Source organism: Molothrus aeneus, chromosome 4 (assembly GCF_037042795.1).
Source record: "Molothrus aeneus isolate 106 chromosome 4, BPBGC_Maene_1.0, whole genome shotgun sequence".
NCBI classification, from domain to species: Eukaryota; Metazoa; Chordata; class Aves; order Passeriformes; family Icteridae; genus Molothrus; species Molothrus aeneus.
The window spans coordinates 72,006,025-72,032,320 of record NC_089649.1 but is presented as its reverse complement, the minus strand read 5'-3'; the positions used below and the strand labels follow the sequence as shown (position 1 = coordinate 72,032,320).

The following is a 26,296-nucleotide window of genomic DNA, read 5'->3' as shown; positions in this document are numbered from 1 at the left end:
GCAGTGGGTCCAGGTGCCACCCTCGGGCTGGAGCAGCCCCTGATCCCCTCTGTGTCCCCATCCCTGCAGAGGCCAGCCAGGAGATTTTCCGCATCGCCTCCATGGCCCCGGGCGCTCTGCTGCTGGAGGCACAGAAGGAGTACGAGGTACATTCCCCTTCCCAGAGAGCCCCCCTGGGCTGGGATCCCAAGGGATCTGTGTCCCAGGGCTTCCCATTCCCCTCGTCCCGCAGAAGGAGAGCCAGAAGGCCGACGAGTACCTGCGGGAGATCCGCGAGCAGCAGCTGCTCCCCGAGGCCGTGGGCCAGTGCATCGAGGCCGCGGGCTACGAGCACGAGCCTGAAACCCAGAAATCCCTGCTGAGGGTGAGCCAGCAGCAGCAGGAGGAGGAGGAGGAGGAGGGAGGATGAGGCTGAAGGATTTTCCCTGATTTTCCACCCCCCGATCCCACAGGCAGCTTCCTTTGGGAAGTGTTTCCTGGATAAGTTCCCGCCTGAGGGGTTCGTGCGCATGTGCCAGGACCTGCGGGTCCTCAACGCCATCAGGGACTACCAGATTGGGATCCCGCTCACCTTCACCCAGTATCCTACTGCCTGGAATGGGGTCAGGGCCTTCCCGGGGCAGCTGTGATCCCAAATGTGCCTTGACTGTCCCTACAGATACAAGCAGCTCACCATCGAGGTGCTGCTGGACAGGTGAGAGCCCCACGGCCCCTGGAGCACCCTGAGCCTTCCTGTGCTTCCCATCCCAAACTCTCCGTGCCACGGTCCCGATCCTGATATCCTCATCTTGTATTGCATAGCCCAAAATCCCCATCCCACATTCCCCGTTCCAAGGTTCCCATCTTTCAATCCCTATCTCCCAAATTCCCCATCCCACAGTTCCCATCCTGTTCCCATATCCAGGGGCTGAGCAGCTCCCAGCACTTGGGGACCCCTCTAAATCCCCTCCATCCCACATTCCCCATCCCAATGCCCCCATCCCAGTGCCCCCATCCCAAATCCCCCATCCCTCATTCCCCATCCCACATTCCCCATCCCATTCCCATATCCAGGGGCTGAGCAGCTCCCAGCACTTGGGGACCTCCGAAACCCAACCCAACTCCTCAATTCCCTGTACCCCCCTGTGTGTCCCGCTGTCCCCCCGTGTGTCCCGCTGTCCCCCCTGGTGTCCCGCTGTCCCCCCTGGTGTCCCCTGTCCCCCCTGGTGTCTCCTGTCCCCCCGCTGTCCCCTGTCCCCCCATATCCCTCTGACCCCCGATGTGTCCTCTTGACCCCTCATGTGTCCCCCTGCCCCCTCCATGTCCCCTGACACCCCTGCATTCTCCATGTCCCCCTGTCCCCTCCATGACCCTTGTCTGCTGTCCCCCTGTGTCCCCTGTCCCCCCTGGTGTCCCCCGTCCCTCTTGGTGTCCCCCTGACCACTCCATGTCCCCCTGTTGTGCCCCCATGTTCTCTATCCCCCCTGGTGTCCCCCTGTCCCCCCATGTCCCCTGACCCTTCCATGCCCCCTGACCCCTTGTCTGTCCCCCTGACCCCTCCATGTCCCCATGTCCCCCCATGTCCCCTGTCCCCCTGTGTCCTCCTGTCCTCTCCATGTCCCCCAACCCCTCGTGTGTCCCCTGTTCCCCCGGTGTCCCCTGACCCCCAATGTGTCCCCTTGACCCCTCATGTGTCCCCCTGACCCCTCCATGTCCCCATGTCCCCCCATGTCCCCTGTCCCCCTGTGTCCCCTTTCCCCCCATGTCCCCCTGACCCCTCCATGTCCCTTTAGTGTCCCCTGACCCCCGTATCCTCCTGATCCCTCCATGTCCCTCTGTCCCCTATATCCCCCCTTTCCCTCCATATCCTCCTGACCCCTCCATGTCCCCCCGGTGTCCCCTGTCCCCCCTGGTGTCCCCTGACCCCTCCATGTCCCCCTGTTCCCCATATCCCCCTTTTTCCCCCATATCCTCCTGACCCCTCCATGTCCCCCTGGTGTCCCCTGTCCCCCTGTGTCCCCTGTCCCTCTGTGTCCCTTTCCTCCCATATCCTCCTGACCTCTCCATGTCCCCTGTCCCCCTGGTGTCCATTTTCTCCCTACGTCCCCTTTTCCCCTCCATGTCCCCCTGGTGTCCCCCTGTTCCCCATATCCCCTTTCCCTCCATATCCCCCTTTCCCCTCCATGTCCCCGTGGTGTCCCCTGTGCCCCTGACGTCCCTGTCCGGGTGTCCCCAGGCTGGTCCTGCGCCGCCTGTACCCCCTGGCCATCCGCATCTGCGAGTTCCTGCGCCTGCCGGAGATGCAGGGCGTCAGCCGCATCCTGGCGCACTGGGCCTGCTACAAGGTGAGGGCACACCCCGGGCACGCCCCCACCCCTGCCCTGGGGACACCTGGGGACGCTGCTCGCTGTCCCCACAGGTGCAGCAGAAGGACAAGTCGGACGAGGAGGTGGCCCAGGCCATCAACCAGAAGCTCGGGGACACTGCGGGCATCTCCTACTCGGACATCGCCACGCGCGCCTACGACTGCGGCCGCGCCGAGCTGGCCATCAAGGTGGGCTGGTGGCCCGGGGAGGGGACAGGGGCTGGCGCTGCCACCCCCAGGTGACACCAGTGTCCCCTGGGCAGCTGCTGGAGTACGAGCCCCGGAGCGGGGAGCAGGTGCCGCTGCTGCTGAAGATGAAACGGAGCAAACTGGCCCTGGGCAAAGCCATCGAGAGCGGCGACACCGACCTGGGTGAGGGCACAGGGGGAGCACCTGGGGAATGTTTTGGGCTTGGGGGAGGATCTTGGGAGAGTTATAGGATCCAGGGAAGCTGCTTGGGATAATTTTGGGGTCTCTGAGGAGTCCCTTGGGAGCATTTTGGGGTCTGGGAGAGCATTTTAGGAGCGTTGTGGGGTCTAGGAGAGCATCTTGGTAACATTTTGGGGTCTTTGGGGAGTCCCTTGGGAACGTTTTGGGATCAGGGGGAGCGTCCTAGGAACACTTTGGAGTCTGGATGAATCCCTTGGGACCATTTTGGGGTCTTTGGGGAGTCCCTTGGGACCATTTGGGGGCTTTAAGGAGTCCCTTGGGACCATTTTGGGGTCTGGAAGAGCACCTTGGGAATGTTTTATGGCCGGGAGGAGCCTTTTGGGGCATTTTGGGATCTTGGGGAGCCTCTTGGGAACATTTTGGGGTCTGGGAGAGCCTTTTAGGAACACTGTGGGATCTGGGAGAGCATCTTGAGAACATTTTTGGGTCTGGATGAATCCCCTGCGACCATTTTGGGGTCTTTGGGGAGTCCCTTGGGAACATTCTGGGGTTTTGGGGGAGTCCCTTGGGAACATTCTGGGGTTTTGGGGGAGTCCCTTGGGAACACTTTGGGGTCTGGGAGAGTCCTTTTGGAACTGTTTTGGTGTCAGGAGAAGCACCTTGGGAGAGTTATAGGGTCTAGGGGAGCTGCTTGGGATCATTTTGGGGTCTGGGGGAGCCCCTTGGGAATGTTGTGGGGTCTGGAAGAGCCTTTTGGGGGCGTTTTGGGGTCTGGGGGAGCACGTGGAGGATCAGGGGGGCACAGAGGGCATTGGGAGGTGCAGGAAAAATACCCCAACAAAACCTTCTGGCCCCAAACCCTGTCCCTGTGTCCCTGTGTGTGTCCCTGTGTCCCCTGTCCCTGTGTCCCCTGTCCCTGTGTCCCTGTGTCCCTGTGTCCCTGTGTCCCCTGTGTCCCTGTGTCCCCTGTCCCTGTGTCCCTGTGTCCCTGTGTCCCTGTGTCCCCTGTCCCTGTGTCCCCTGTCCCTGTGTCCCTGTGTCCCCTGTCCCTGTGTCCCCTGTCCCTGTGTCCCTGTGTCCCTGTGTCCCTGTGTCCCCTGTGTCCCCTGTCCCTGTGTCCCTGTGTCCCTGTGTCCCTGTGTCCCCTGTCCCTGTGTCCCTGTGTCCCTGTGTCCCTGTGTCCCTGTGTCCCCGTGTCCCCTGTCCCTGTGTCCCTGTGTCCCTGTGTCCCCTGTCCCTGTGTCCCCTGTCCCTGTGTCCCTGTGTCCCCTGTCCCTGTGTCCCCTGTCCCTGTGTCCCTGTGTCCCTGTGTCCCTGTGTCCCCTGTGTCCCCTGTCCCTGTGTCCCTGTGTCCCCTGTGTCCCCTGTCCCTGTGTCCCTGTGTCCCTGTGTCCCCTGTGTCCCCTGTCCCCGTGTCCCCTGTCCCTGTGTCCCTGTGTCCCTGTGTCCCCTGTGTCCCCTGTCCCTGTGTCCCTGTGTCCCTGTGTCCCCTGTGTCCCCTGTCCCCGTGTCCCCTGTCCCTGTGTCCCTGTGTCCCTGTGTCCCCTGTGTCCCCTGTCCCTGTGTCCCTGTGTCCCTGTGTCCCTGTGTCCCCTGTCCCTGTGTCCCCTGTCCCTGTGTCCCTGTGTCCCTGTGTCCCCATGTCCCCTGTCCCTGTGTCCCCGTGTCCCCTGTCCCTGTGTCCCCTGTCCCCACAGTGTACACGGTGGTGCTGCACCTCAAGAACGAGCTCAACCGCGGCTCCTTCTTCATGACCCTGCAGAACCAGCCCGTGGCCCTGAGCCTGTACCGCCAGGTGAGTGCCCCAAAAACCCCCCAAAAACCCCCCAAAAACCCCTGAGCACCCCAAAAACACCCTGAGCCCCCCAAAAACCCCTGAGCACCCCAAAAACACTGAGAGCACAGCCTGTACCGCCAGGTGAGTGCCCCCAAAACCCCCCAAAAACCCCTGAGCACCCCAAAAACACCCTGAGTGACCCCAAAAACCCCTGAGCACCTCAAAAACCCCTGAGCACCCCAAAAACACCCTGAGCACCCCAAAAACCCCTGAGCAACCCCAAAAACACCCTGAGTGACCCCAAAAACCCCTGAGCACCCCAAAAACACCCTGAGCACCCCAAAAACACCCTGAGCAACCCCAAAAACACCCCAAAAACCCCTGAGCACCCCAAAAACACCCTGAGTGACCCCAAAAACACCCCAAAAACCCCTGAGCACCCCAAAAACACCCTGAGCAACCCCAAAAACACCCTGAGTGACCCCAAAAACACCCTGAGCACCCCAAAAACACCCTGAGCAACCCCAAAAACCCCTGAGCACCCCAAAAACCCCTGAGCAACCCCAAAAACCCCCTGAGTGACCCCAAAAACACCCTGAGTGACCCCAAAAACACCCTGAGCACCCCAAAAACACCCTGAGCAACCCCAAAAACACCCCAAAAACCCCTGAGCACCCCAAAAACACCCTGAGCTACCCCAAAACCACTGACACCACAGCCTGTACTGCCAGGTGAGTGCCCCAAAAACCCCAAACCACACTGAGTGACCCCAAAAACCCCCTGAGAGCACAGCCTGTACCACCAGGTCAGCACCCAAAACTCCTGAGTGACCCCAAAAACACCTTGAGTAACCCAAAAACCTCCTGAACAACCCCAGAAACACCCTGAGCACCCCAAAACCACCTGACACCACAGCTTGTACTGCCAGGTCAGCATCCCAAAACCCCTGAATGACTCCAAAAACCTCCTGAGCACCCCAAAAACATCCTGAGCACCCCAAAACCCCCTGAACACCCCAAAAACCTCCTGAGCACCGCCAAAATCCCTGAGCAGCCCAAAACCCCCTGAGCACCCCAAAAACCCCCGAGTGACCCCAAAAATCCCCTAAGCACCCCAAAAACCTCCTGAGCCCCCCGAAAAGCCCCTGAGCAGCCCAAAAACCCCGTGAACGACCCCCAAAAAACCCCTGAGCACCCCAAAAACCTCCTGAGCCCCCCAAAAAACCCTGAGTGACCCCAAAAATTCCCCAAACACCCCAAAAACCCCTGAGCACCCCAAAAACCTCCTGAGCACCCCCCAAAATCCCTGAGCTACCCTGAGGAGCTTTGGGGCAACAACTCTTCCAAAACCCCAAATGTGTCCCTTGAACTCCTGGGTGTCCCCTGACCCCAAATGTGTCCCTTGACCCCAAATGTGTCCCTTGACCCCCTGGGTGTCCCCTTGACCCCAAATGTGTCCCTTGACCCCAAAGGTGTCCCTTGACCCCCTGGGTGTCCCCTGAGCCCGAAGGTGACCCCAAATGTCCCCGTCCCCGCAGTTCTGCCGGCACCAGGAGCGGGAGACGCTGAAGGATTTGTACAACCAGGACGACAACCACCAGGAGCTGGGCAACCTGCACGTGCTGGGGGGCTACTGCCAGAAGGTCTGTGGGGTTTGTGGGGTTTGGGGTTTGGGACGGGGAAATTGTGGGATTGGGATGGGGATTGTGGGGTTTTGGGGGGCTTTTAGGGTGCTCATGGAGTTGCCAGGAGCTGGGCAACCTGCACGGGCTGGGGGCCACTGTCAGAGGGTCAGCGGGGTGTGGGGTCTGGGACTTGTGAGATTTGGGGTTTGGGACGGGGGAATTGTGGGATTGGGATGGGGATTGTGGGGTTTTGGGAGTGGGAATGTGCGGTTTTGGGGGTGCTCAGGGGGTTTTGGGGGTGCTCAGGGGGTTACCAGGAGCTGGACAACCTGCACGTACTGGGGGGCCACTGCCAGAGGGTCAGTGGGGTCTGGGGTTGGGATTTGTGGGGTTTGGGGTTTGGGGTGGGGGGACTGTGGAATTTGGGATGGAACAGGGAATTCTGGGATTTGGGATGGGGGAATGGGGCTCTGGATGTAGGAATGTGGGGTTTTGGGGGTGCTCAGGGGGTTTTGGGGGTGCTTAAGGGGTCACCAGGAGCTGGGCAACCTGCACGTGCACTTGGGCTACTGCCAGAGGGTCAGCGGGGTGTGGGGTCTGGGATTTGGGATTTGGGGTTTGGGATGGGGGAATTGTGGGATTTGGGATGGGGAAATGGGGCTCTGGATGTAGGAATGTGGGGTTTTGGGGATGCTCAGGGGGTTTTGGGGGTGCTCAAGGTGTCACCAGGAGCTGGGCAACCTGCATGTCACTTGGGCTACTGCCAGAGGGTCAGTGGGGTCTGGGGTCTGGGATTTGGGATTTGGGATTTGGGATGGGGGAATTGTGGGATTGGGATGGAACAGGGAATTCTGGGATTTGGGATGGGGGAATGGGGCTCTGGATGTAGGAATGTGGGGTTTTGGGGGTGCTCAGGGGGTTTTGGGGGTGCTCAGGGGGTTTTGGAGGTGTTCAGGGGGTTGCCAGGAGCTGGGCAGCCTGCACGTGCTGGGGGGATACTGCCAGAGGGTCAGTGGGGTCTGGGGTCCGGGATTTGGGGTTTGTGGGGTTTAGGATGGAACTGGGAATTTTGGGATTTGGGATGTGGGAATGGGGGATCTGATTGGGGAATGTGGGGTTTTGGGGGTGCTCAGGGGGTCACCAGGAGCTGGGCAACCTGCACGTGCTGGGGGGCCACTGCCAGAGGGTCAGTGGGGTCTGGGGTCTGGGATTTGGGATTTGGGTTTTGGGGTTTGACGTGGGGGAGTTGTGGGATTGGGATGGATCTGGGAATTGCGGGATTTGGGATGGAGGGAATGGCAGGGGTTGGGTGGGGGAGTGGGGACTTCCCAGTTTGCACCCCAGGGCTGTGGGGGACCATGCCCGTCCCATGCCACCTGTGCCAGGTTTGGGGTTCTGCCCAGGGGGGCAGGATCTGTCCCGGGATCCCACGCAGGGAATGACGTGTCCGTGCCATGTCCCTGTGCCCTGTCCTTGTCCGTGTCCCCATGCCTGTGCCATGTCCCTCTGTCCATGCCATGTCCCCATGTCCGTGCCATGTCCCTGTGCCCTGTCCTTGTCCGTGTCCCCGTGCCATGTCTGTGCCATGTCTCCATGTCCCCGTGTCCGTGCCATGTCCCTCTGTCCATGCCATGTCCCCGTGTCCGTACCATGTCCGTGCCATGTCCCCATGTCCGTGCCATGTCCCCACGTCTGTGCCATGTCCCTGTGCCCTGTCCTTGTTCGTGTCCCCGTGCCATGTCCGTGCCATGTCTCCATGTCCCCATGTCCATGCCATGTCCCCATGTCCCCGTGCCATCCCCGTGCCATGCCAGCGGATCGAGGGCCGCGTGGCCGCCCTGCAGAACGCCCTGGACGAGTTCTACAAGGCCAAGAACGACTTTGCTGCCAAGGTGAGAGTGCCCAGGTGCCAGCAGGGACACCAGGGACGAGGTCACTTGTGCCTGCCCTGGGGACAAGGCTGGGGGAGTGGCTGCCTGTCCAGGGGCGTGGCTGGAATGGGGACATTGAGGCTGGGACAGGGACAATCAAGGATGGGACAGGGCTGGTACAGGGACCCCAAAGCCGGTATGGAGACTCTGGAACGGGGACAGGGACCCCAAGGCTGGGGCAGGGCTGGGAAAGGGACCTCAGGTTGGGATGGGGACCTGGGGCTGGGATGGGGACATTGAGGCTGGGACAAGGACACCAAGGCTGAGACAGGGACCCTGGGGGTGGGACAGGGACACAAGGGATGGAATTGGGACATTGAGGTTGGGACAGGGACCCCAAGGGTGGGACAGGGCTGGTACAGGGACCCCAAAGCTGGTATGGGGACTCTGGAACGGGGAAAGGGCCCCCAACGCTGGGACAGGGCTGGGAAAGGGACCTCAGGTTGGGATGGGGACCCTGGGGATGGGATGGGGACATTGAGGCTGGGCCAGGAACTCTGGGACTGGAACAGGGACATTGAGGCCAGGACAGGGACCTCAGGGATGGGACAGGGAACTCAAGGCTGGGACAGGGACACTGGGACAGGGACTCTGGGGCTGGGACATGGACCTCAGGGCTGGGACAGGGACATTGAGGCTCGGCCAGGGACTCCGGGGCTGGGCCAGGGACTCCGGGGCTGGGCCAGGGACATCGAGGCTGGGCCAGGGACATCGAGGCTGGGCCAGGGCAGGGCTGGGGACGTCAAGCCTGGCCAGGGCGCCCACGGCTGTCCCCGTGTCCCAGGCCACAGAGGAGCAGATCAAGCTGCTGCGGCTGCAGCGGCACCTGCAGGAGGAGCTGGACAAGCCCTACCTGGACCTGTCCCTGCACGACACCGTGGCCACCCTCATCCTGGACGGGCACCACAAGCGCGCCGAGCAGCTCTACCGGGACTTCAGGATCCCGGACAAGAGGTGGGCACGGGCCCTGGGGGCGCTGGGGAGGGCTCAGGGACAGCCCCGACCCCCTGTGCCCCTGTGCCCAGGTACTGGTGGCTGAAGATCAACGCCCTGGCCACCCGCGGGGACTGGGAGGAGATGGAGAAGTTCTCCAAGAGCAAGAAGTCGCCCATCGGGTACCTGGTGAGAGCTTGGGCTGCCTCAGTCACCCCCTCGTCTTCCTCCCTTCCCTCCCTGCCCTCCCGTCCTCTTCCTCCCCATTCCAGTTCTCCCATCCTCTTCCTGCCTTCTTCAGCCCTCTGACCCCCTTCCTCCCCATGCCCACTCTACCCTCCTCTTCCTCCCCTCTCCAGCTCCACCATCCTCTTCCTCCCCTCCCTGCCCTTCCCACCCTTTTCTTCCGCCCTCTCCAACCCTCCCACCCTCTTCCTCCTTCTCTAGAGGTCCCATTCTTCCCATCATCTTCCTCCCTGTTCCAGTTCACCCATCCATCCCCTTCCACCCCTCTTGAGCTCTCCCATCCTCTTCCTCCCCTCTTCATCTTTTTCCATCCTCTTCCTCCCTTCTTCATCTCTCCCATTCTCTTCCTCCCCTCCCCAGCTCTACCATCTCCTTCTCTCCTGCTCCATCTCTCCATCCTCTTCCTCCGTTCTCCTGCCCCCCATCTTCTTCCCTCTCCAACCCTCCCATCCTCTCCCTCTCATCCTCTTCCTCCTTCTCCCTTCTCCAGCCCTCCTATCCTTGCCTTCCCATCCTCTTCCTCCCCTTTCCACCTCCACCATCCTCTTCCTCCTCTCTCCAACCCTCCCATCCTCTTCCTCCCTTCTCCATCTCTCCCATTCCCTTCCCATTCCTGCTCTTCCACCGTTTTCCTTCCTTCTCCCTCTCCCCACCCTCTTCCTCCCCTCTCCAGCCCCTCCATCCTCCTCTCCCTGCTCTTCCTCACCTCTCCCTGCTCTTCCTCCCTCCCCAGCCCTTCGTGGAGGTGGCAGTGAAGCACCACAACCGCTACGAGGCCAAGAAATACGCGCCACGTGTGCCGCCCGAGCAGCGCGTCAAGGCCTTCGTCCTCGTGGGGTGCGCTGGGGACACCCAGGGACCCTCTGGGGACACCCAGGGACCCTCAGGGGACATCCAGGGAACCCTCGGGGGACATCCTGGGGACCCTCGGGGGACATCCTGGGAACCCTCGGGGGACATCCAGGGGACCATCAGGGGACATCCAGGGGACCCTCGGGGGTACATCCAGGGGACCCTTGTGGGGGGACATCCAGGGGATCCTAGTGGGAGCATCCAGGGGACACTCAGGGGGGACATTCAGGGGACTCTTGGGGTGGCATCCAGGGGATCCTCGGGGGACATCCCAGGGATACTTAGGGGGGGACCTCCAGGGGACCCTCAGGGGGACATGCAGGGGATCCTTGTGGGGACATCCCGGGAATACTCGTGGGGGGACATCCTGGGGATCCTCAGTGGGGACATTCAGGGGACCCTCAGGGGGACATCCAGGGGATCCTTGCAGGGACATCCCAAGGACACTCAGGGGGACATCCAAGGGACCTTCAGGGGACATCCAGGGGACCCTTGTTGGGGGGACATCGTGGGAACCCTCATGGGGACATCCAGGGGGCCCTCGTGGGGATCTGGAAGCACGCAGTGGAACTCCCTGTGGGGCAGCAGTGAGGATCTGGGGGGTGACACCCACAGGAGGCTTTGGGGACACCGGGAGCCGCCAGGGCGGTGGGACAGTGATGAGAAGGTGGGGGTGCCCTGTGTCCCCGTGCTGTCCCCTCACGGCTCTCTGGTGTCGCAGGGACCTGGAGCAGGCGGCCGAGGCGGCCATGGAGCGCAAGAACGAGGCCGAGATGAGCCTGGTGCTGTCCCGGTGCTCCCCCGGCACCGACGGCGCCCTGGCTGAGAGGCTCAACCGGGCCCGGGCACAGCTCCTCAAAAAGTGACCCTGGGGACACACCGGGGACACCGCAGGGACACCGCCAGGGACAGCCCAATGACACCACCAGGGACTGCCCATGGACACTGCAGGGACACCCCAGGGACACCCCCAGGACACTGCAGGGACACCACCAGGGACAGCCCCAGGACACCACGAGGGACAACCCCATGGACACCCCAGGGATACCCCCATGGACACCCTGGGGACACCCCATGGACACCCTGTGAGGACACCCTGAGGGGACACCCCCAGCCCCCCTGGGGTATCCCTGTCCCCTGGCAGCTGCTCCCGGCCGTGTCCCTGCTGGATGGGTGGCAGAGGTGGCACGGCTGGGGACAGCGGGGTCCCCTTCCTGCCCGTGCAATAAAGAGAAGAGCTCCGTGTCCTGTGTCACCAAGGAGGGCCTCGGGGCCTTGGGGACACCGGGAGGAGTGGGGGGGGACAGTTGGGGACACAGCGGGGGTTCAGGAGGGGGGCATCACTGGGTGTCCCCAGGGGTCACTTGGGGGGACATTGGGGGGGTCCCTGAGGGGACATTGGGGGGGTCCCAGGCGGGATATGGGGGAGTCATTGGGGAATGTTTGGGACTCCCTGGGGGGACACTGGGGGGACATTGTGGGGGTCCTTGGGGGGACACTGGGGAGTCCTTGGGGGGACGTTGGTGGGGTCCCAGGGAGACATTGGAGGGGGGCATTGTGGGGGTCCCAATGGGGTCCCAGGGGGACATTGGAGGGGGACATTGTGGGGGGTCCCAGGGGGACACTGGGGGGGCATTGAGGAGACATTGTGGGGGTCCTGGGGGGACATTGGGTGGGTTCTTGGGGGACATTGCGGGACACTGGGGCAGTCCCTGGGGGACACTGGGGGGTCCCTGGGGGGACATTGGGTGTGTCCCGGGGGGACATGGTGGGACACTGGGGGGTCCCTGGGGGAAATTGTGGGACACTGGGGGGGCACTGTGGGACATTGGGGGGTCCCAGGGGGACATTGTGGGACACTGGGGGGGAGTCCCTGGGGGGACATTGGGTGTGTTCCCAGGGGGACACTGTGGGACACTCGGGGGGCACTGTGGGACACTGGGGGGGAGTCCCTGGGGGGACATTGGGGGGTCCCAGGGGGACACTGTGGGACACTCGGCGGGCACTGTGGGACACTGGGGGGGAGTCCCTGGGGGGACATTGGGTGTGTTCCCAGGGGGACACTGTGGGACACTCGGGGGGCACTGTGGGACACTGGGGGGGAGTCCCTGGGGGGACATTGGGTGTGTTCCCAGGGGGACACTGTGGGACACTCGGGGGGCACTGTGGGACACTGGGGGGGAGTCCCTGGGGGGACATTGGGTGTGTTCCCAGGGGGACACTGTGGGACACTCGGGGGGCGCTGTGGGACACTAGCGGGTCCCCTTCCCGCGCTATCTCGCTCGTCCGCCAGGGGGCGCCACAGGGCCAGCGAGGCCCCGCCCCTTGTGACGTCACTCGGCGCCCCGCCCCTTTGCCGCGGTGCGTTGTGGGCTCGCAGAGATGGCGGCGCTCAGCGCGGGACGGGCGGCGGCGGCGGTGAGCGGGGGACGGGACAAGGGCGCTGAGGGGACTGAGGGCACGGAATGAGCGGGGACATCGCTCTGGGGTGGGACATCGGGTATGCGGGAGCCGGACAGGGTCAGGGGGGTCAAACGGGGTCTGACCTCATCGTTCTCTGGGCTGTGAGGGGTCACTGAGGGCTGGGAGGGTCAGAGAGAGTTCAATGAGGGCTGGGAGGGTCCGTGAGGTGTGAGTGAGGGTTGGGAGGGTCTGGGGAGGGTCAGTGAGGGTTGGGAGGGTTTGGGGGGGGTCATTGAGGACTGGGGGGGTCCGTGAGGGGTGGGGGCGTCAGACGGGGTCTGGGGGGGTGAGTGAGGGGTCAGTGAGAGTTGGGGGGGTCCGTGAGGGCTTGAGGGGGTCACTGGGGGCCGGGCAGGGTGAGTGAGGGATCAGACGGGTCTGGGGGTTCAGTCTGGGGGCTTGGTGAGGGGTCAGACGGGTCTGGGGGGGTCAGTGAGGGGTCATTGAGGGCTGGGAGGGTCTGGGGGCGCCAGTGAGAGGTCAGACGGGTCTGGGGGTTCCGTGAGGGGTCAGTGAGGGTTGGCGGGGTTGGTGAGGGGTCAGACGGGTCTGGGGGTTCACTCGGGTCTTGGGGGGTCAGTGAGGGGGGTTCAGTCGGGTCTGGGGGTTCACTCGGGTCTGGGGGGTCTCTGTGGGGCCGAGTGTGAGGTGAGGGCCGGGGGGGTTCAGTTTGGGGATGGACGAGTTTCAGGCTGGGTTGTGGGGGTGTCATTTCGGGGGTGGCATTTTTGGCTCGGGGAGGGTTTTGGGGGGCTGGGGGGCACCCCCTGCCCCTGGCGGGGCTCTCTGACCTGTGGCACCCGCAGGGGCTCCTGCGTGCCCAGAGCCTCGGGGCATGGCGGGCGCTGGGCACCTCGGCCACCCTCCTGCAGCAAGCCCAGGCCAAGGTGAGCAGGGGATCTGGGGGGCCAAGGAGGCTCAGGGGGGAACCCTGACCCCCCAAACTTCCTGAGAGGAGAGAAGGGGTTGGGCGGGTTTGGGAAAAGCTCAGGGGAGGTTTGGGTGGGACATTGGGGTGATTCCTTCTTGGGGAGCGCGGTGGGGTTTGACATCCCTGCGGAGGTGGCACTTGGGGACATGGCCAGTGGTGGCCCTGGCGGTGCTGGGGGGGGTCTCTGGGGTTTTTCCCAGCCAGAAAATTCCCTGATTCCTTGGGAATATGGCTGAAGGAAGGGCTCAGCCCCAAGTGTGACCTTGAGGCACTGCCCTTCCCTCAGCTCTACCTCCTGGTATTTCACATTTGTGCTCTGGACATTTGATTCCAGCTTATTTAAAGCTCCCCATTTGTGACTCTCAGCTTTCCTTCCCTCCCTCCCTCCCTCCCTCCTTCCTTCCCCATTCCCACTGGGGGTTTGGAGTTTCCCTGGCATTGCTGGCAGGGAATTCCCTGGGCTGGGATTGGGGGGTTCCTGCTGGGAGCAGCTCCCACAGGGAATTCCAGGCTGGGGAAGGAAGGGAAGGGGTGGGTGGGACATCCCAGGAGTGATCATTGAGGTTCTCTTGTGGTCTGGGCCACCAAAATGAAGTTTGGCAAATTCCAGGAGGTGCTGAGGGCAGGGAGAAGGAATGAAGGGATTCAGGAGCGCTGGGGTGTCCCTGGATACGGGGTTGGATACTGGGGAAATTCCTCCTGGAAGGAGAAGGGGAGAGACCTCATCCCTGGAGAGATTTGGGTGGGATATGGGGGAGATTCCTGCTAAAAATGCCTGTCCAAAATTCCAGGAGCTCCTGAGAGCAGGGAGAAGGAATGAAGTGATTTAGGAGCGTGGGGCTGTGCTGGGATATTGGAGAAATTCCTCCTGGAAGGAGAAGGGGAGAGTTCCCAAGCCTGGAGAGATTTGGGTGGGATATTGGGTCTATTCCTGCTCAAAATGCCTGTCCAAAATTCCATGGGATCCTGAGGGCAGGGAGAAGGAATGAGGGGATTTAGGAACAACAGGCTGTGCTGGGATATGGGGTTGGATACTGGGGAAATTCCTCCTGGAAGGAGAAGGGGAGAGTCCTCATCCCTGGAGAGATTTGGGTGGGATATTGGGGCAATTTCTGCTAAAAATGGCTGTCCAAAACTCCAGGAATTCCTGAGGCCAGGGAGCAGGAATGAAGGGATTTAGGAACACTGGGCCATGCCTGGGTATTGGGGAAATTCCTCCTGGAAAGACAAGGGGAGAGTCCCCATCCTTGGAAAGATTTGGGTGGGATATTGGGAAATTCCTGCTAAACATGGCTGTCCAAAATTCCAGGAGTTCCTGAGGCCAGGGGAAAGAAGTGAGGGGATTTAGGAACACCAGGCTGTGCTGGGATCTGGGAGAAATTCCTCCTGAAAAGAGAAGTGGGGAGTCCCCAACCTTGGAGAGATCTGTGTGGGATATTGGGGAAATTCCTCCTAAAATGCTTGTCCAGAATCCCAGGAGTTCCCGAGGGCTGGGAGAAGGAATGAGGGGATTTAGGAACACCGGGCTGTGCTGGGATATTGGGGAAATTCCTCCTGGAAAGAGAAACTGGGAGACCTCATCCCTGGAGGGATTTGGGTGGGATATTGGGGAAATTCCTCTTAAAATGGCTGTGCAAAATTCCAGGAGTTCCTGAGGGCAGGGAGCAGGAATGAAGGGATTTAGGAACATGGGGCTGTGCTGGGATATTGGGGAAAATTCCTCCTGGAAAGAGAAACTGGGAGACCTCATCCCTGGAGGGATTTGGGTGGGATATTGGAGAAATTCCTCCTAAAAATGGGTGTCCAAAATTCCAGGAGTTCCTGAGGGCAGGGAGCAGGAATGAAGGGATTTAGGAACATGGGGCTGTGCTGGGAAATTGGGGAAATTCCTCCTGGGAAGAGAAACTGGGAGTCCTCATCCCTGGAGGGGTTTGGGTGGGATATTGGGGATATTCCTCCCAAAATGCCTGTCCAGAATTCCATGGGATCCTGAGGGCAGGGATGAGGGGATTTAGGAGCGCGGGGCTGTGCCGGGAGCTCTCAGGAATCCTCTGGGCAGAGGGACAGGCGGTTCCTGGCAGGGCTGAGCAGAGCAAGGGCCCTCCATGGTGTCGGGTGTGCTCAGGGCTGGTGCCACCCCCGGTGGCCTCGGGACAGGGACAGGGACAGGGACAGCTCCGCCCTGCGCTGGCTCTGGCCCCTCAGGACAAGGGTGCCCAGGGACAGGAGGGATTTGGGGAGGGGGCTCAGCCTGGAGAAAAGGGGGATCAGGGGGGACCCTGTGGCTCTGCCAGGAGGGGACAGCTGGGGACAGGGACAGGACAAAGGGACACGGCCCCAGGCTGGGCCAGGAGAGGTTTGGATGTCCCCGGGGGTCCCTTGGGAGGACATTGTGGGGACATTGTGGGAGTTTTCCTCCTGTCCAGCCCTGCACAGCTGTGGAGTCCCCATCCCTGGGGGATTACCCCACCCTGTGACACTTGGGGACAATGCTCAGTGGTGGCCTTGGCCCTGCAGGGCGTTCCCAACCCAGACACTCCACGTCCCCGTGTCCCTGTGGGTGTGATGTGGCTCAGGGCCCCGGGGGTCCCTTTGGCCCGGTTTGGGGTGACCCCGCTGTGTCCCTGCAGTCCCACAGGGCTGAGGGGACATTCCAGGTGACAATGCTGCCGGGGGACGGCGTGGGCCCGGAGCTCATGCACGCTGTCAAGGAGGTCTTCAAGGTATGGCATGGCCAGGGGACAGCAGCAGCAGCTGGCCCGAGTGTCCCTGAGTGTCCCTGAGTGTCCCTAAATGTCCCTGAGTGTCCCTGGGTGTGTCCTTGGTGTCCCTAAATCTCCCTGCTTGTCCCTGCACGTTCCTGAGTATCCCTGAGTGTCCCTGTTGAGTGTCCCTGTGTATTCCTGCCTGTCCCTGAATGTCCCTGAGTGTCCCTGCCTGTTCCTGAGTGTCCCTGAGTATTCCTGAATGTCCCTGAGTGTCCCTAAGAGTCCCTGCGAGTCCCTGCTAGTCCCTGAGTGTCCCTGCATGTTCCTGCCTGTCCCTGAGTGTCCCTGCATGTCCCTGTGTGTCCCTGAGTATTCCTGCCTGTCCCTGAATGTCCCTAAATGTCCCTACAAGTCCCTGAGTGTCCCTGCATGTTCCTGCCTGTCCCTGAGTGTCCCTATGTGTCCCTGCATGTCCCTGTGTATCCCTGAGTATTCCTGAATGTCCCTGAGTGTCCCTAAATGTCCCTACGAGTCCCTGCTAGTCCCTGGGTGTCCCTGTGTATTCCTGTCTGTCCCTGAATGTCCCTAAATGTCCCTAGAAGTCCCTGAGTGTCCCTGCATGTTCCTGCCTGTCCCTGAGTGTCCCTCTGTGTCCCACAGGCAGAGAGGGTGGGTCCCCATTCCTGGAGGGATTTGGGATAATTGGATTTGGGATATTGGGATCATTCCTCCTAAAAATGGCTCCCCAAGGTAGTAGGGGAATCCCCATCCCTGGGGGGATTTACCAGCCCTGTGGATGTGACACGTGGGGACATCCCAAGGGGTGGCCTTGGCAGTGCTGGGGTCACCTCAGAGGGTTTTCCCAAGGGAAACACCCCATGATTCCATCACTGGCGCTGAGGGGACCCCTCCTGTCCCCGAGCACGGCCCTGGCTGGCTCAGGGCTCCTGTGGTGTCCCCGTGTGGGGTGACCGTGGGTGGCCCTGTCCCTGTCCCTGTCCCAGGCTGGCAACGTCCCCGTGATCTTTGACGAGCACCACCTGAGCGAGGTGCAGAACACGGCGTCCGAGGAGAAGCTGGACCGGGTGGTGGACTCCATGAAGGAGAGCAAGGTGGCCCTCATTGGTGAGCACCTGGCCCTGGCCCTGGCCCTGTCCCTGTCCCTGTCCCTGTCCTCCCCTTGACCCCGCAGGCTGTGCCAGGGGAGGGTTTTGTGGCATACTGGGACAATTCCCCCGTGTCCTGACCCCGCTCTGTGTCCTGCAGGGAAGATCCACACACCCATGGAGTACAAGGGAGACCTGGCATCCTATGACATGAGGCTCAGGTGGGGAAAATTAATTAATTAATCATTAATGAGTTATGGGCGAGAGGAAAAGGCTGAGGGATTCTGTGTGCGCTGGGAAACAAAATTTCAGTGGGACCCTGAGGGGTCCTGCAGAGGGGGTGACCCCAGCTGTGTCCCCTGGGACTTGCAGGGGACAGTCAGTGTGGATAAAACATTAATTATTAATTAATGAGTTATTGGGAGACAAAACTCCATAGCCTGGAGCTGCCCCTGCTGACTCATCCTTCTTCCCTGGAAATTCTGGAGATGCTGGGGTGGATCCCAGAATTTGTCATTGGAAAAACCCCATTAATTACTAATTAATGAGTTATTGGGAAGCAAAACTCCATAGCCTGGAGCTGCCCCTGCTGGCTGATCCTGCTTCCCTGGAGGTTCTGGAGATGCTGGGCTGGCCACCAGAACTCATCCCTGGGAAAACCCCGTTAATTAATAATTAATTAATGAGTTATTGGAAGCCAAACCCCTGAGGGACCATCCCTGGCCAGGAGCTGTCCCTGCTCACCCTGGGGTCCTGCAGAGGGGGGGGTGACCTCAAGGACTCGGAGGGGACAGTCACTGTGGATAAAACATTAATTATTAATTAATGAGTTATTGGGAGGCAAAACTCCATAGTCTGGAGCTGCCCCTGCTGGCTGATCCTGCTTCCCTGGAGGTTCTGGAGATGCTGGGCTGGCCACCAGAACTCATCCCTGGGAAAACCCCGTTAATTAATAATTAATTAATGAGTTATTGGGAGGCAAACTCCTGAGGGACCATCCCTGGCCGGGAGCTGTCCCTGCTCACCCTGGGGTCCTGCAGAGGGGAGGTGGCCCCAGTTGTGTCTCCAGCGCCCAGAGGGGACACGGTGACCCCGGAGCAGCCCCGGTGACCCTGTCCTTGTGTCCCTGTGTCCCCGTGTCCCCGTGTCCCCGTGTCCCCCTGTCCCTGTGTCCCCGTGTCCTGTGTCCCCGTGTCCCCGTGTCCTGTGTCCCCGTGTCCCCGTGTCCCCGTGTCCCCGTGTCCCTGTGTCCCTGTGTCCCCGTGTCCCCGTGTCCTGTGTCCCCGTGTCCCCGTGTTCCCGTGTCCCCGTGTTCCCGTGTCCGTGTGTCCCCGTGTCCCATGTCCTGTGTCCCCGTGTTCCCGTGTCCTGTGTCCCCGTGTTCCCGTGTCCCTGTGTCCCCATGTCCCCATGTCCTGTGTCCCCGTGTCCCTGTGTCCCCGTGTCCCCGTGTTCCCGTGTCCATGTGTCCCCATGTTCCCGTGTTCGTGTGTCCCCATGTCCCCGTGTCCCATGTCCATGTGTCCCCATGTCCCCGTGTCCCCGTGTCCGTGTGTCCCCGTGTCCCATGTCCCCGTGTCCCCGTGTCCCCGTGTCCCATGTCCGTGTGTCCCCGTGTCCCCGTGTCCTGTGTCCCTGTGTTCCCGTGTCCATGTGTCCCCATGTCCCCGTGTCCTGTGTCCCCATGTTCCCGTGTTCGTGTGTCCCCATGTCCCCGTGTCCCATGTCCCCGTGTCCCCGTGTCCCCGTGTCCCATGTCCGTGTGTCCCCGTGTCCCCCAGGAGGAAGCTGGACCTGTTTGCCAACGTGGTGCACGTGAAGAGCCTCTCGGGCTACCAGACCCGGCACAACAACCTGGACCTGGTGATCATCCGGGAGCAGACCGAGGGCGAGTACAGCTCCCTGGAGCACGAGGTGGGACAGGGGACAGCCTGGCACAGCTGCAGTGGCACCTGCACGGGGCACAGCTCCAGGGGCTCCTCAGAGTCCCCAGAGGGGCTCCAGGAGAGCTGGAGAGGAAGGGGGGAAAAAAGGGGAAAAAATGGCAAAAGGAGTGGTTGGATTTTAGGGATAGGGGTCAGGGATTGTAAAACAAGGGGACAAGGGCTGGAGACAGGAGCCAGGGAATGGCTCCCACTGGGAAAGGGGAGATTGGGGCTGGGATCTTGGCAAGGAATTCCTGGCTGGGCTGGAATTCCCAGAGCGGCTGTGGCTGCCCCTGGATCCCTGGCAGTGCCCAAGGCCAGGCTGGATCCACCTGGGATAGTGGGAGGTGTCCCTGCCCACAGATGGGATGGGATTTAAGGTCTGTTCCAACCCAACCATTCCAGGATTCTGGAGCCCCTCTGCTCTGGGAGAGCTGGGAATGTTCCCCTGGAGAAGGGAAAATCCAGGAAATCCTCAGAGTGCCTGCAGGGGCTCCAGGAGAGCTGGAGAGGGGCTGGGGACAAGGCCTGCAGGGACAGGAGCCAGGGAATGGCTCCCACTGGGAAAGGGGAGATTGGGCTGGGATCTTGGCAAGGAATTCCTGGCTGGGCTGGAATTCCCAGAGAACTCCTGGGAATTCCCAACCCCTGGATCCCTGGCAGTGCCCACGGCCAGGCTGGATGGATTTGGATCCCCCTGGGATGGTGGGAGGTGTCCCTGGGTGGGATGGGATGAACTCCAAGGTCTCCCCAAGCCACCCCATTCCATGGTTCCCTGATTCCCTGCTCAGCACACTCTGGAGCTGCCTGGAGCAGTGGGACTGGGGAACATTTTGGGATAGGAACACACCCAGCCCCAGGGAGCACTGGGGTGGCTGCAGCGGGGACAGTGCCTGGCACAGGGGACGGTGGCACTTGGACATTGTCCTGGGTCAGCCCTGGCCAGGATGGAGACACCGGCGGGGAGGAGAACTGCACAGAAAAGGCAAATCTGGGCTGAGACTAGAACAAATTAATAATTAAAATGATGGGAATAATTCCATAATTGAAACAAAATTATGATAAGAACAATTTGATCATTGAAACAAAATTGTGATGATGATGGCGGTGATGGTGGTGATGATAACAATTCAACAATTGAAACAAAATGATGATGATGAGAACAATTCAATAATTGAAAGAAAATGATGATGATTAGAAAAATTCAATAATTGAAACAAAGTGGTGGTGATGGTGATGAGAACAATTCAATGATTGAAACAAAATGGTGATGATGATGATGATGATAACAATTCAACAATTGAACCAAAGTGGTGATTTTTAGAAAAATTCAATAATTGAAATGAAATTATGATGATGATAAGAGCAATTCAATAATTGAAACAAAATGGTGATAATAAGAAAAATATAGTAATTGGAACAAAATTTTAATGATAAGGAATATTTAATTGTAAAAATCCCGGTGATAAGAATTAATAATAATTTAATAATAAATACGTGTAAAAATAAAATAATAAATATAACAATAAAATAATAAAAATAATAAATAAAAATAAAATAATAAAAATAATAAAATAATAATAAATACGTGTAAGAATAATCGATATAATAATACATGTAACACATAATAAATATATGGTGATTTTTATTAATAAATTATTTATTTAATAAATATTTAATAAATTATGGTGAATAATAATAACTAATAGTAATGATAATAATAGTACTAGTAATAATAAATGTAAGGAGAGGGAAGGGAAGATAATAAATATTAATATTAATAATAATAATGATGATGATTATGATAATGATAATAATAGGGAAGGGAAAATAATTAATAATAATTATGATTATAATAATAGGGAAGATAATATAATAAATAATAGTAATAAAAATTAATAATAATAAAACTAAAATTAATAATTATAATAAAATTAATATAATAATAATAATAATAATAATAATAATAATAATAATAATAATAATAATAATAATAATAATAATAATAATAATAATAATAATAATACCACCAATAGGGCGGGGAAGAGAGGCTGGGCGCGGGGCCAGCGGGGGTGGCGGTGGCCGGGCTGTGACAGCCCCGCTGTGTCCCCAGAGTGCCAAGGGCGTCATCGAGTGCCTCAAGATCATCACCAGGGCCAAGTCCCAGCGCATCGCCAAGTTCGCCTTCGACTACGCCACCAAGAAGGGCCGGGCCAAGGTCACGGCTGTGCACAAGGCCAACATCATGTGAGTGCCACTGTCACCCCTGTCCCCTCAGCTGTGCACAAGGCCAACATCATGTGAGTGCCACTGTCACCCCTGTCCCCTCAGCTGTGCGAGTGCCACTGTCACCCCTGTCCCCTCAGCTGTGCACAAGGCCAACATCATGTGAGTGCCACTGTCACCCCTGTCCCCTCAGCTGTGTGAGTGCCACTGTCACCCCTGTCCCCTCAGCTGTGCACAAGGCCAACATCATGTGAGTGCCACTGTCACCCCTGTCCCCTCAGCTGTGCACAAGGCCAACATCATGTGAGTGCCACTGTCACCCCTGTCCCCTCAGCTGTGCACAGGGCCAGCATCATGTGAGTGCCACTGTCACCCCTGTCCCCTCAGCTGTGCACAGGGCCAGCATCATGTGAGTGCCACTGTCACCCCTGTCCCCTCAGCTGTGCACAAGGCCAACATCATGTGAGTGCCACTGTCACCCCTGTCCCCTCGGCTGTGTGAGTGCCACTGTCACCCCTGTCCCCTCAGCCGCAGCGGGGTGACCCCAGCGTGACCCGCAGGGCTCCAGGACATCTGCAGTGGCAGGAGAGGGGGAAAGGGCTTCAAGGTGGAAGCAGAGAGGTTGGGGTGGGGTCTGGGCAAGGAATTCCTGGCTGGGCTGGAATTCCCAGATTTGCTGGGGCTGCCCCTGGATCCCTGGCAGTGCCCAGGGCCAGGTTGGACATTGGGGGTTGGAGTGAGGCCGTCAGGATTTCCCTGGGATTGGGGCTTTTCCCTCATTCTGCTCCCAGCCAGGGGTGAGCAGACCCTGACCTGCAGCTGATCACATTTATTGATAAATCAGTGTCCAGGTATTCCCAGGACAGCAACTCTGTCCCCATGGATTGTGGGATCATTGGCTTGGGGTCACTCCTGCAGAATCCCAAGCTCTGGAATCATTGATGGGAGCACCTGGACAGCTCCTCCTGCACCTCCCACCTGGGACAAATCCCCTTCCCATCAGGGAGAGGGGGGAAAACCAGCGTGAGGACCCCCAAAGGGTGTCACAGATCCCAGTTCCTGCAGGGTCCCTGCAGTTCCTGCTGGATCCCTGCAGCCTTTGGGATTTCTCTGCTGTTCCCAACCCGTCCTGGTGTTCCCTGTGCAGGAAGCTGGGGGATGGGCTGTTCCTGCAGTGCTGCAAGGAGGTGGCCGAGCTGTACCCCAAGATCAAATTCGACACCATGATCATCGACAACTGCTGCATGCAGGTGAGCCACGCCCCCGGGCCACACCCCCGACCGGCCACGCCCCTGAGCGTGTCCCCATCCCTTGTCCCTGTCCCTCATCCCTTCCCAACCCCCCTGAGGAGCTGGAACCTCCAAGCCTGGGCACACCGAGCCCACCTGGCCCCAGGTTTGTCCCCGTGCCGGGCAGGAGCCCCCCCAGCATTCCCAGCATTCCCAACATTCCCAGCTCTGTCCCACCTGGGCTCCAGGGCTATCCCAGTGCTGCTCCTGGGGGGAATTTGGGGGGATCTGGAGACCTGGGTTCCTGCAGCCTCATTGGGGCTGGCTGTGTTTCTGTCCCCAATAATTCCCCTTTAAATCCCTAAAAACTCCCCTTCAGTCCCTAAAAACTGCTCCGTCCCCTCTCTGCTGGCCCAGGCAGTTGTGCCAAGCATGGAATGATCTGGGTTGGAGACACCTCAGATCTCATCCCGCCCCACCACAGCTGGGCTCTGCCCCCTGTCCCAGAGCGGGGCTGAGCTTCCCCCCAGCTGTTCCAGGCCCCATTCCCATTCCCATTCCCATTCCCATTCCCATCCCATCCCAGCTGGTGCAGAATCCCTACCAGTTTGACGTCCTGGTGATGCCCAACCTGTACGGGAACATCGTGGACAACCTGGCAGCGGGGCTGGTGGGCGGCGCTGGCGTCGTGCCCGGCGAGAGCTACAGCGCCGAGTACGCCGTGTTCGAGATGGTGAGGAGGGGTGGGCGCCCCAGGGGCACCCCAGGGCAGCGTGCCCACGGCTGGCAGGGGGGCACGGCCCTGTCACCGTGCCCCGTGTCCCGCAGGGAGCCCGGCACCCCTTCGCCCAGGCCGTGGGCAGGAACATCGCCAACCCCACGGCCATGCTGCTCTCGGCCTCCAACATGCTGCGGCACCTCAAGTACGTGCTGGGCTCTGAGGGGGGGTTTGGGGGGTCTGGGGGGCTTCTGAGGGGCTGACCCCCGCTTGCCCCCCGTTCCAGCCTGGAATACCACTCCAACATGGTCTCGGACGCGGTGAAGAAGGTGATCAAAGGTGGAAAAGTGAGTGCGGGGCAGGGGTAGGGCTGGGGGTGCCTGGGTCACCTTCTCTGGCTGCTCTCTTCTTCCCAGCTGCAGTTCTGGTTCCTCTCCTCTTCCCAGCTGGAATTTGGGTTCTTCTCCTCTTCCCAGCTGGAATTTGGGTTCTTCTCCTCTTCCCAGCTGGAATTCTGGTTCCTCTCCTCTTCCCAGCTGGAATTCTGGTTCCTCTCCTCTCTCCAGCTGCAATCCCAGGCCCAGTGCTGTGTCCAGCCCCTGTGGTCATGTCCTGGCTCAGGAAGGGCTTCTAGCAGGGCTGGGGGATCCACCATGGCCTTGTCTCCATTTGGGTTCTCGGGAGGGCTCTCGGGGACCTTCTGCAGCCCCATTCCCACCCCAGGTCCTGGCAGGGCTCTCAGGGACCTTTCCGTGTCCACCCAGGCCCTGCTATGGTTCTCAAGGGATGTTCCACAGCCCCAGTGCAACCCCAGGGCTCTCAGGGACTTCTCCATGTCCCCATTCCCACCCCAGGTCCTGGCAGGACTCTCAAGGGACATTCCACAGCTCCGTTGCCACCCCGTGGCTCTCAGGGACCTGTCCACGTCCCCATGTCCACCCCAGGTCTGGAATGGTTCTCTAGAGATGTTCCACAGCCCCATTCCCACACCACATCCTGGCAGGACTCTCAGGGATGTTCCAGAGCCCCATGTCCACCCCAAATCCTAACAGGGGTCTCAGCAATGTTCCATGTCCCCATTCCCACCACAGGTCCTGGCAGGGCTCTCAGGGATGTTCCACAGTCCCATTCCCACCCCAGAGCTCTCAGGGACCTGTCCATGTCCCCATTCTCATCCCAGGGCTCTCAGGGACGTTCCCACGTCCCTGTTCCCACTGCAGGTCCTGGAGGGACTCTCAGGGATGTTCCACAGCCCCAAATCCCAACAGGGCTCTCAGGGACCTGTCCATGTCCCCATGTCCACCCCAGGGTTCTCGAGGGACGTTCCACAGCCCCATCTCCACCGCAGGTCCTGGCAGGGCTCTCAGGGACCTCTCCATGTCCCCATTCCCCCCACAGGTCCTGGCAGGGCTGTGGAGGGTCCCTGCTGTCTCTCTCTGCTGTCCTGTCCCTGTCCCAGCCGTTCCCTCGTTGTTCACCAGAGCCTTTCCCCCGTTTCTCCCCTCCCTGTGTTGGATTTGCAGGTCAGGACCCGGGACCTGGGCGGTTACTCCACCACTTCCGACTTCGTCAAGTCCGTCATTGACAACCTGCACCCCAACTATGGGGCTTAGGCCCCCCTGCACCCCAGCTATGGGGCTCAGGCCCCCCAGCAGCTCCCCCAGCGCCTCAGCCCCCTCCCCAAACCCCTCCCAGCCCCCCCAGGGAGGAGGGAACCCCAAGAACCCCTCCCCATCCCCACAGGAGGCGCCCAGTGCGGAGTTTGGGGTTCCCTGGGCGGTTTTGGGGGGATGGGGCAGCGCCCCCAAATCATAGGCAGCTCCTAGGGCCATTGGGACCACCCGCCATGGCTCTGGGACCCCCAATTCCCATGGGATCCTCATTGCTGGATTATTATCCCTGTGGGACCAGTGGGATTCTCAGATCCCTGTGAGAACAGAACCTTGGACTGTGGGACCCCATTCCCATGGGATCATTCTGACTGTTGGACCAGTGGGATTTGTGGGATCCCTGTGGGAACAGGACCTTGGACTGTGGGACCCCATTCTCCCGGGGGATCCCTGTGGCTGTGGGATCAGTGTGGCTGTGGGATCTGTATTCCCATGGGCCCCAGTGACCCCATTCCCGTGGGGCCCATCCCGTGCAGCTTCCAGCAATAAACAAACAGGGTGGCACCCCCCACCCTGCGCCCCCTTGGCAGCTGCTGGCACAGGGTCCCCGTGCCATGGGGTGACCCTGGCACACTCCAGCCGTGGCACAGGGTGGGGAGGTGACCCCGTGCCCCCCAGTCCATGGGGATTGGGGACCTGGGAGCCGATGCCGTGACGCTGTGCCCGCGGGGCCAGGCCTGGTGCCCCCGGGCTGTGCCATCGTGTTGTGCTCTGTACTCTGCTTTGCTAATAAAGGGTCCAACGCTTCCCTGCAGCCCTGCCCTGCCCTGGGGCACCCGGGGCTGCTCAGCTGGGGGGGGGGGCAATGCTGGAACCAAAGCCCAAACCAGACTCTGGGGCAGAGGGGCCAGCAGCCCCTCCACACGTCCCCGAGGCACAGGGACAGTTTGGGGGCGCCGAGGGCTCCAGGGAGCCCAACCCCAGAGTGCCACAGCCCAGCTGGGGCCGGGGGGACCCCACTCTGGCAGGGCCCCTGCTGGACCCCCCTAACCTCCCGTCTCCTTGCAGGTGCGCACGGCGGACATGGGGGGCTACTCCACCTCCATGGATTTCACCCAGGCCGTGATAGATGCCCTGGAGGTGCAGTGACCTCAGCCCCGCCCCTGGCGACTCCAATAAAGTGGCCTCAGGTGTGACCGTGCTGCTGTCAGCGTCCCTCGGCCCGGGCAGGCTGCTGGTGACAGGGTGACCCCCGCGGGGACAGCCTGGGCACCCCCTGCCAC

The 26,296-nt window shown here is 60.1% G+C and overlaps 2 protein-coding genes across 4 annotated transcripts in view; both read left to right on the top strand.

The window, feature by feature from the left end:
* VPS16 (VPS16 core subunit of CORVET and HOPS complexes) overlaps positions 1–11,342 on the top strand; it is a 21,187-nt gene extending 9,845 nt beyond the window's left edge. Inside the window, exons 11-25 of one of the 2 annotated variants that reach the window (XM_066548834.1) lie at positions 70–146; positions 233–364; positions 453–580; positions 659–694; positions 2,216–2,324; positions 2,399–2,533; positions 2,608–2,716; positions 4,432–4,529; positions 6,049–6,153; positions 7,950–8,027; positions 8,851–9,020; positions 9,092–9,188; positions 9,979–10,082; positions 10,819–10,998; positions 11,067–11,342. In XM_066548834.1, coding sequence (XP_066404931.1) covers positions 70–146; positions 233–364; positions 453–580; positions 659–694; positions 2,216–2,324; positions 2,399–2,533; positions 2,608–2,716; positions 4,432–4,529; positions 6,049–6,153; positions 7,950–8,027; positions 8,851–9,020; positions 9,092–9,188; positions 9,979–10,082; positions 10,819–10,963 — 1,523 coding nt within the window. In that variant the 3' untranslated portion in view covers positions 10,964–10,998; positions 11,067–11,342. Of the gene's footprint in view, positions 1–69; positions 147–232; positions 365–452; positions 581–658; positions 695–2,215; positions 2,325–2,398; positions 2,534–2,607; positions 2,717–4,431; positions 4,530–6,048; positions 6,154–7,949; positions 8,028–8,850; positions 9,021–9,091; positions 9,189–9,978; positions 10,083–10,818 lie in introns of both variants that reach the window. The other variant, XM_066548833.1, reaches the window with a different exon arrangement.
* Positions 11,343–12,460: 1,118 nt separating this feature from the next.
* IDH3B (isocitrate dehydrogenase (NAD(+)) 3 non-catalytic subunit beta) lies at positions 12,461–26,209 on the top strand. 2 transcript variants are annotated; one of them, XM_066548832.1, is made up of 12 exons: positions 12,461–12,515; positions 13,367–13,447; positions 16,122–16,214; positions 17,204–17,324; positions 17,466–17,526; positions 19,087–19,219; positions 21,344–21,477; positions 22,604–22,706; positions 23,272–23,418; positions 23,514–23,608; positions 23,690–23,750; positions 26,082–26,209. In XM_066548832.1, the coding sequence occupies exons 1-12, from the start codon at positions 12,480–12,482 to the stop codon at positions 26,160–26,162; spliced, it is 1,146 nt and encodes a 381-aa protein (XP_066404929.1). In that variant the 5' UTR covers positions 12,461–12,479; the 3' UTR covers positions 26,163–26,209. The 2 variants fall into 2 exon arrangements, with proteins under 2 accessions (XP_066404929.1, XP_066404928.1); XM_066548831.1 differs by lacking the exon at positions 26,082–26,209 and adding an exon at positions 24,927–25,820.
* The last annotated feature ends 87 nt before the right edge of the window (positions 26,210–26,296 follow it).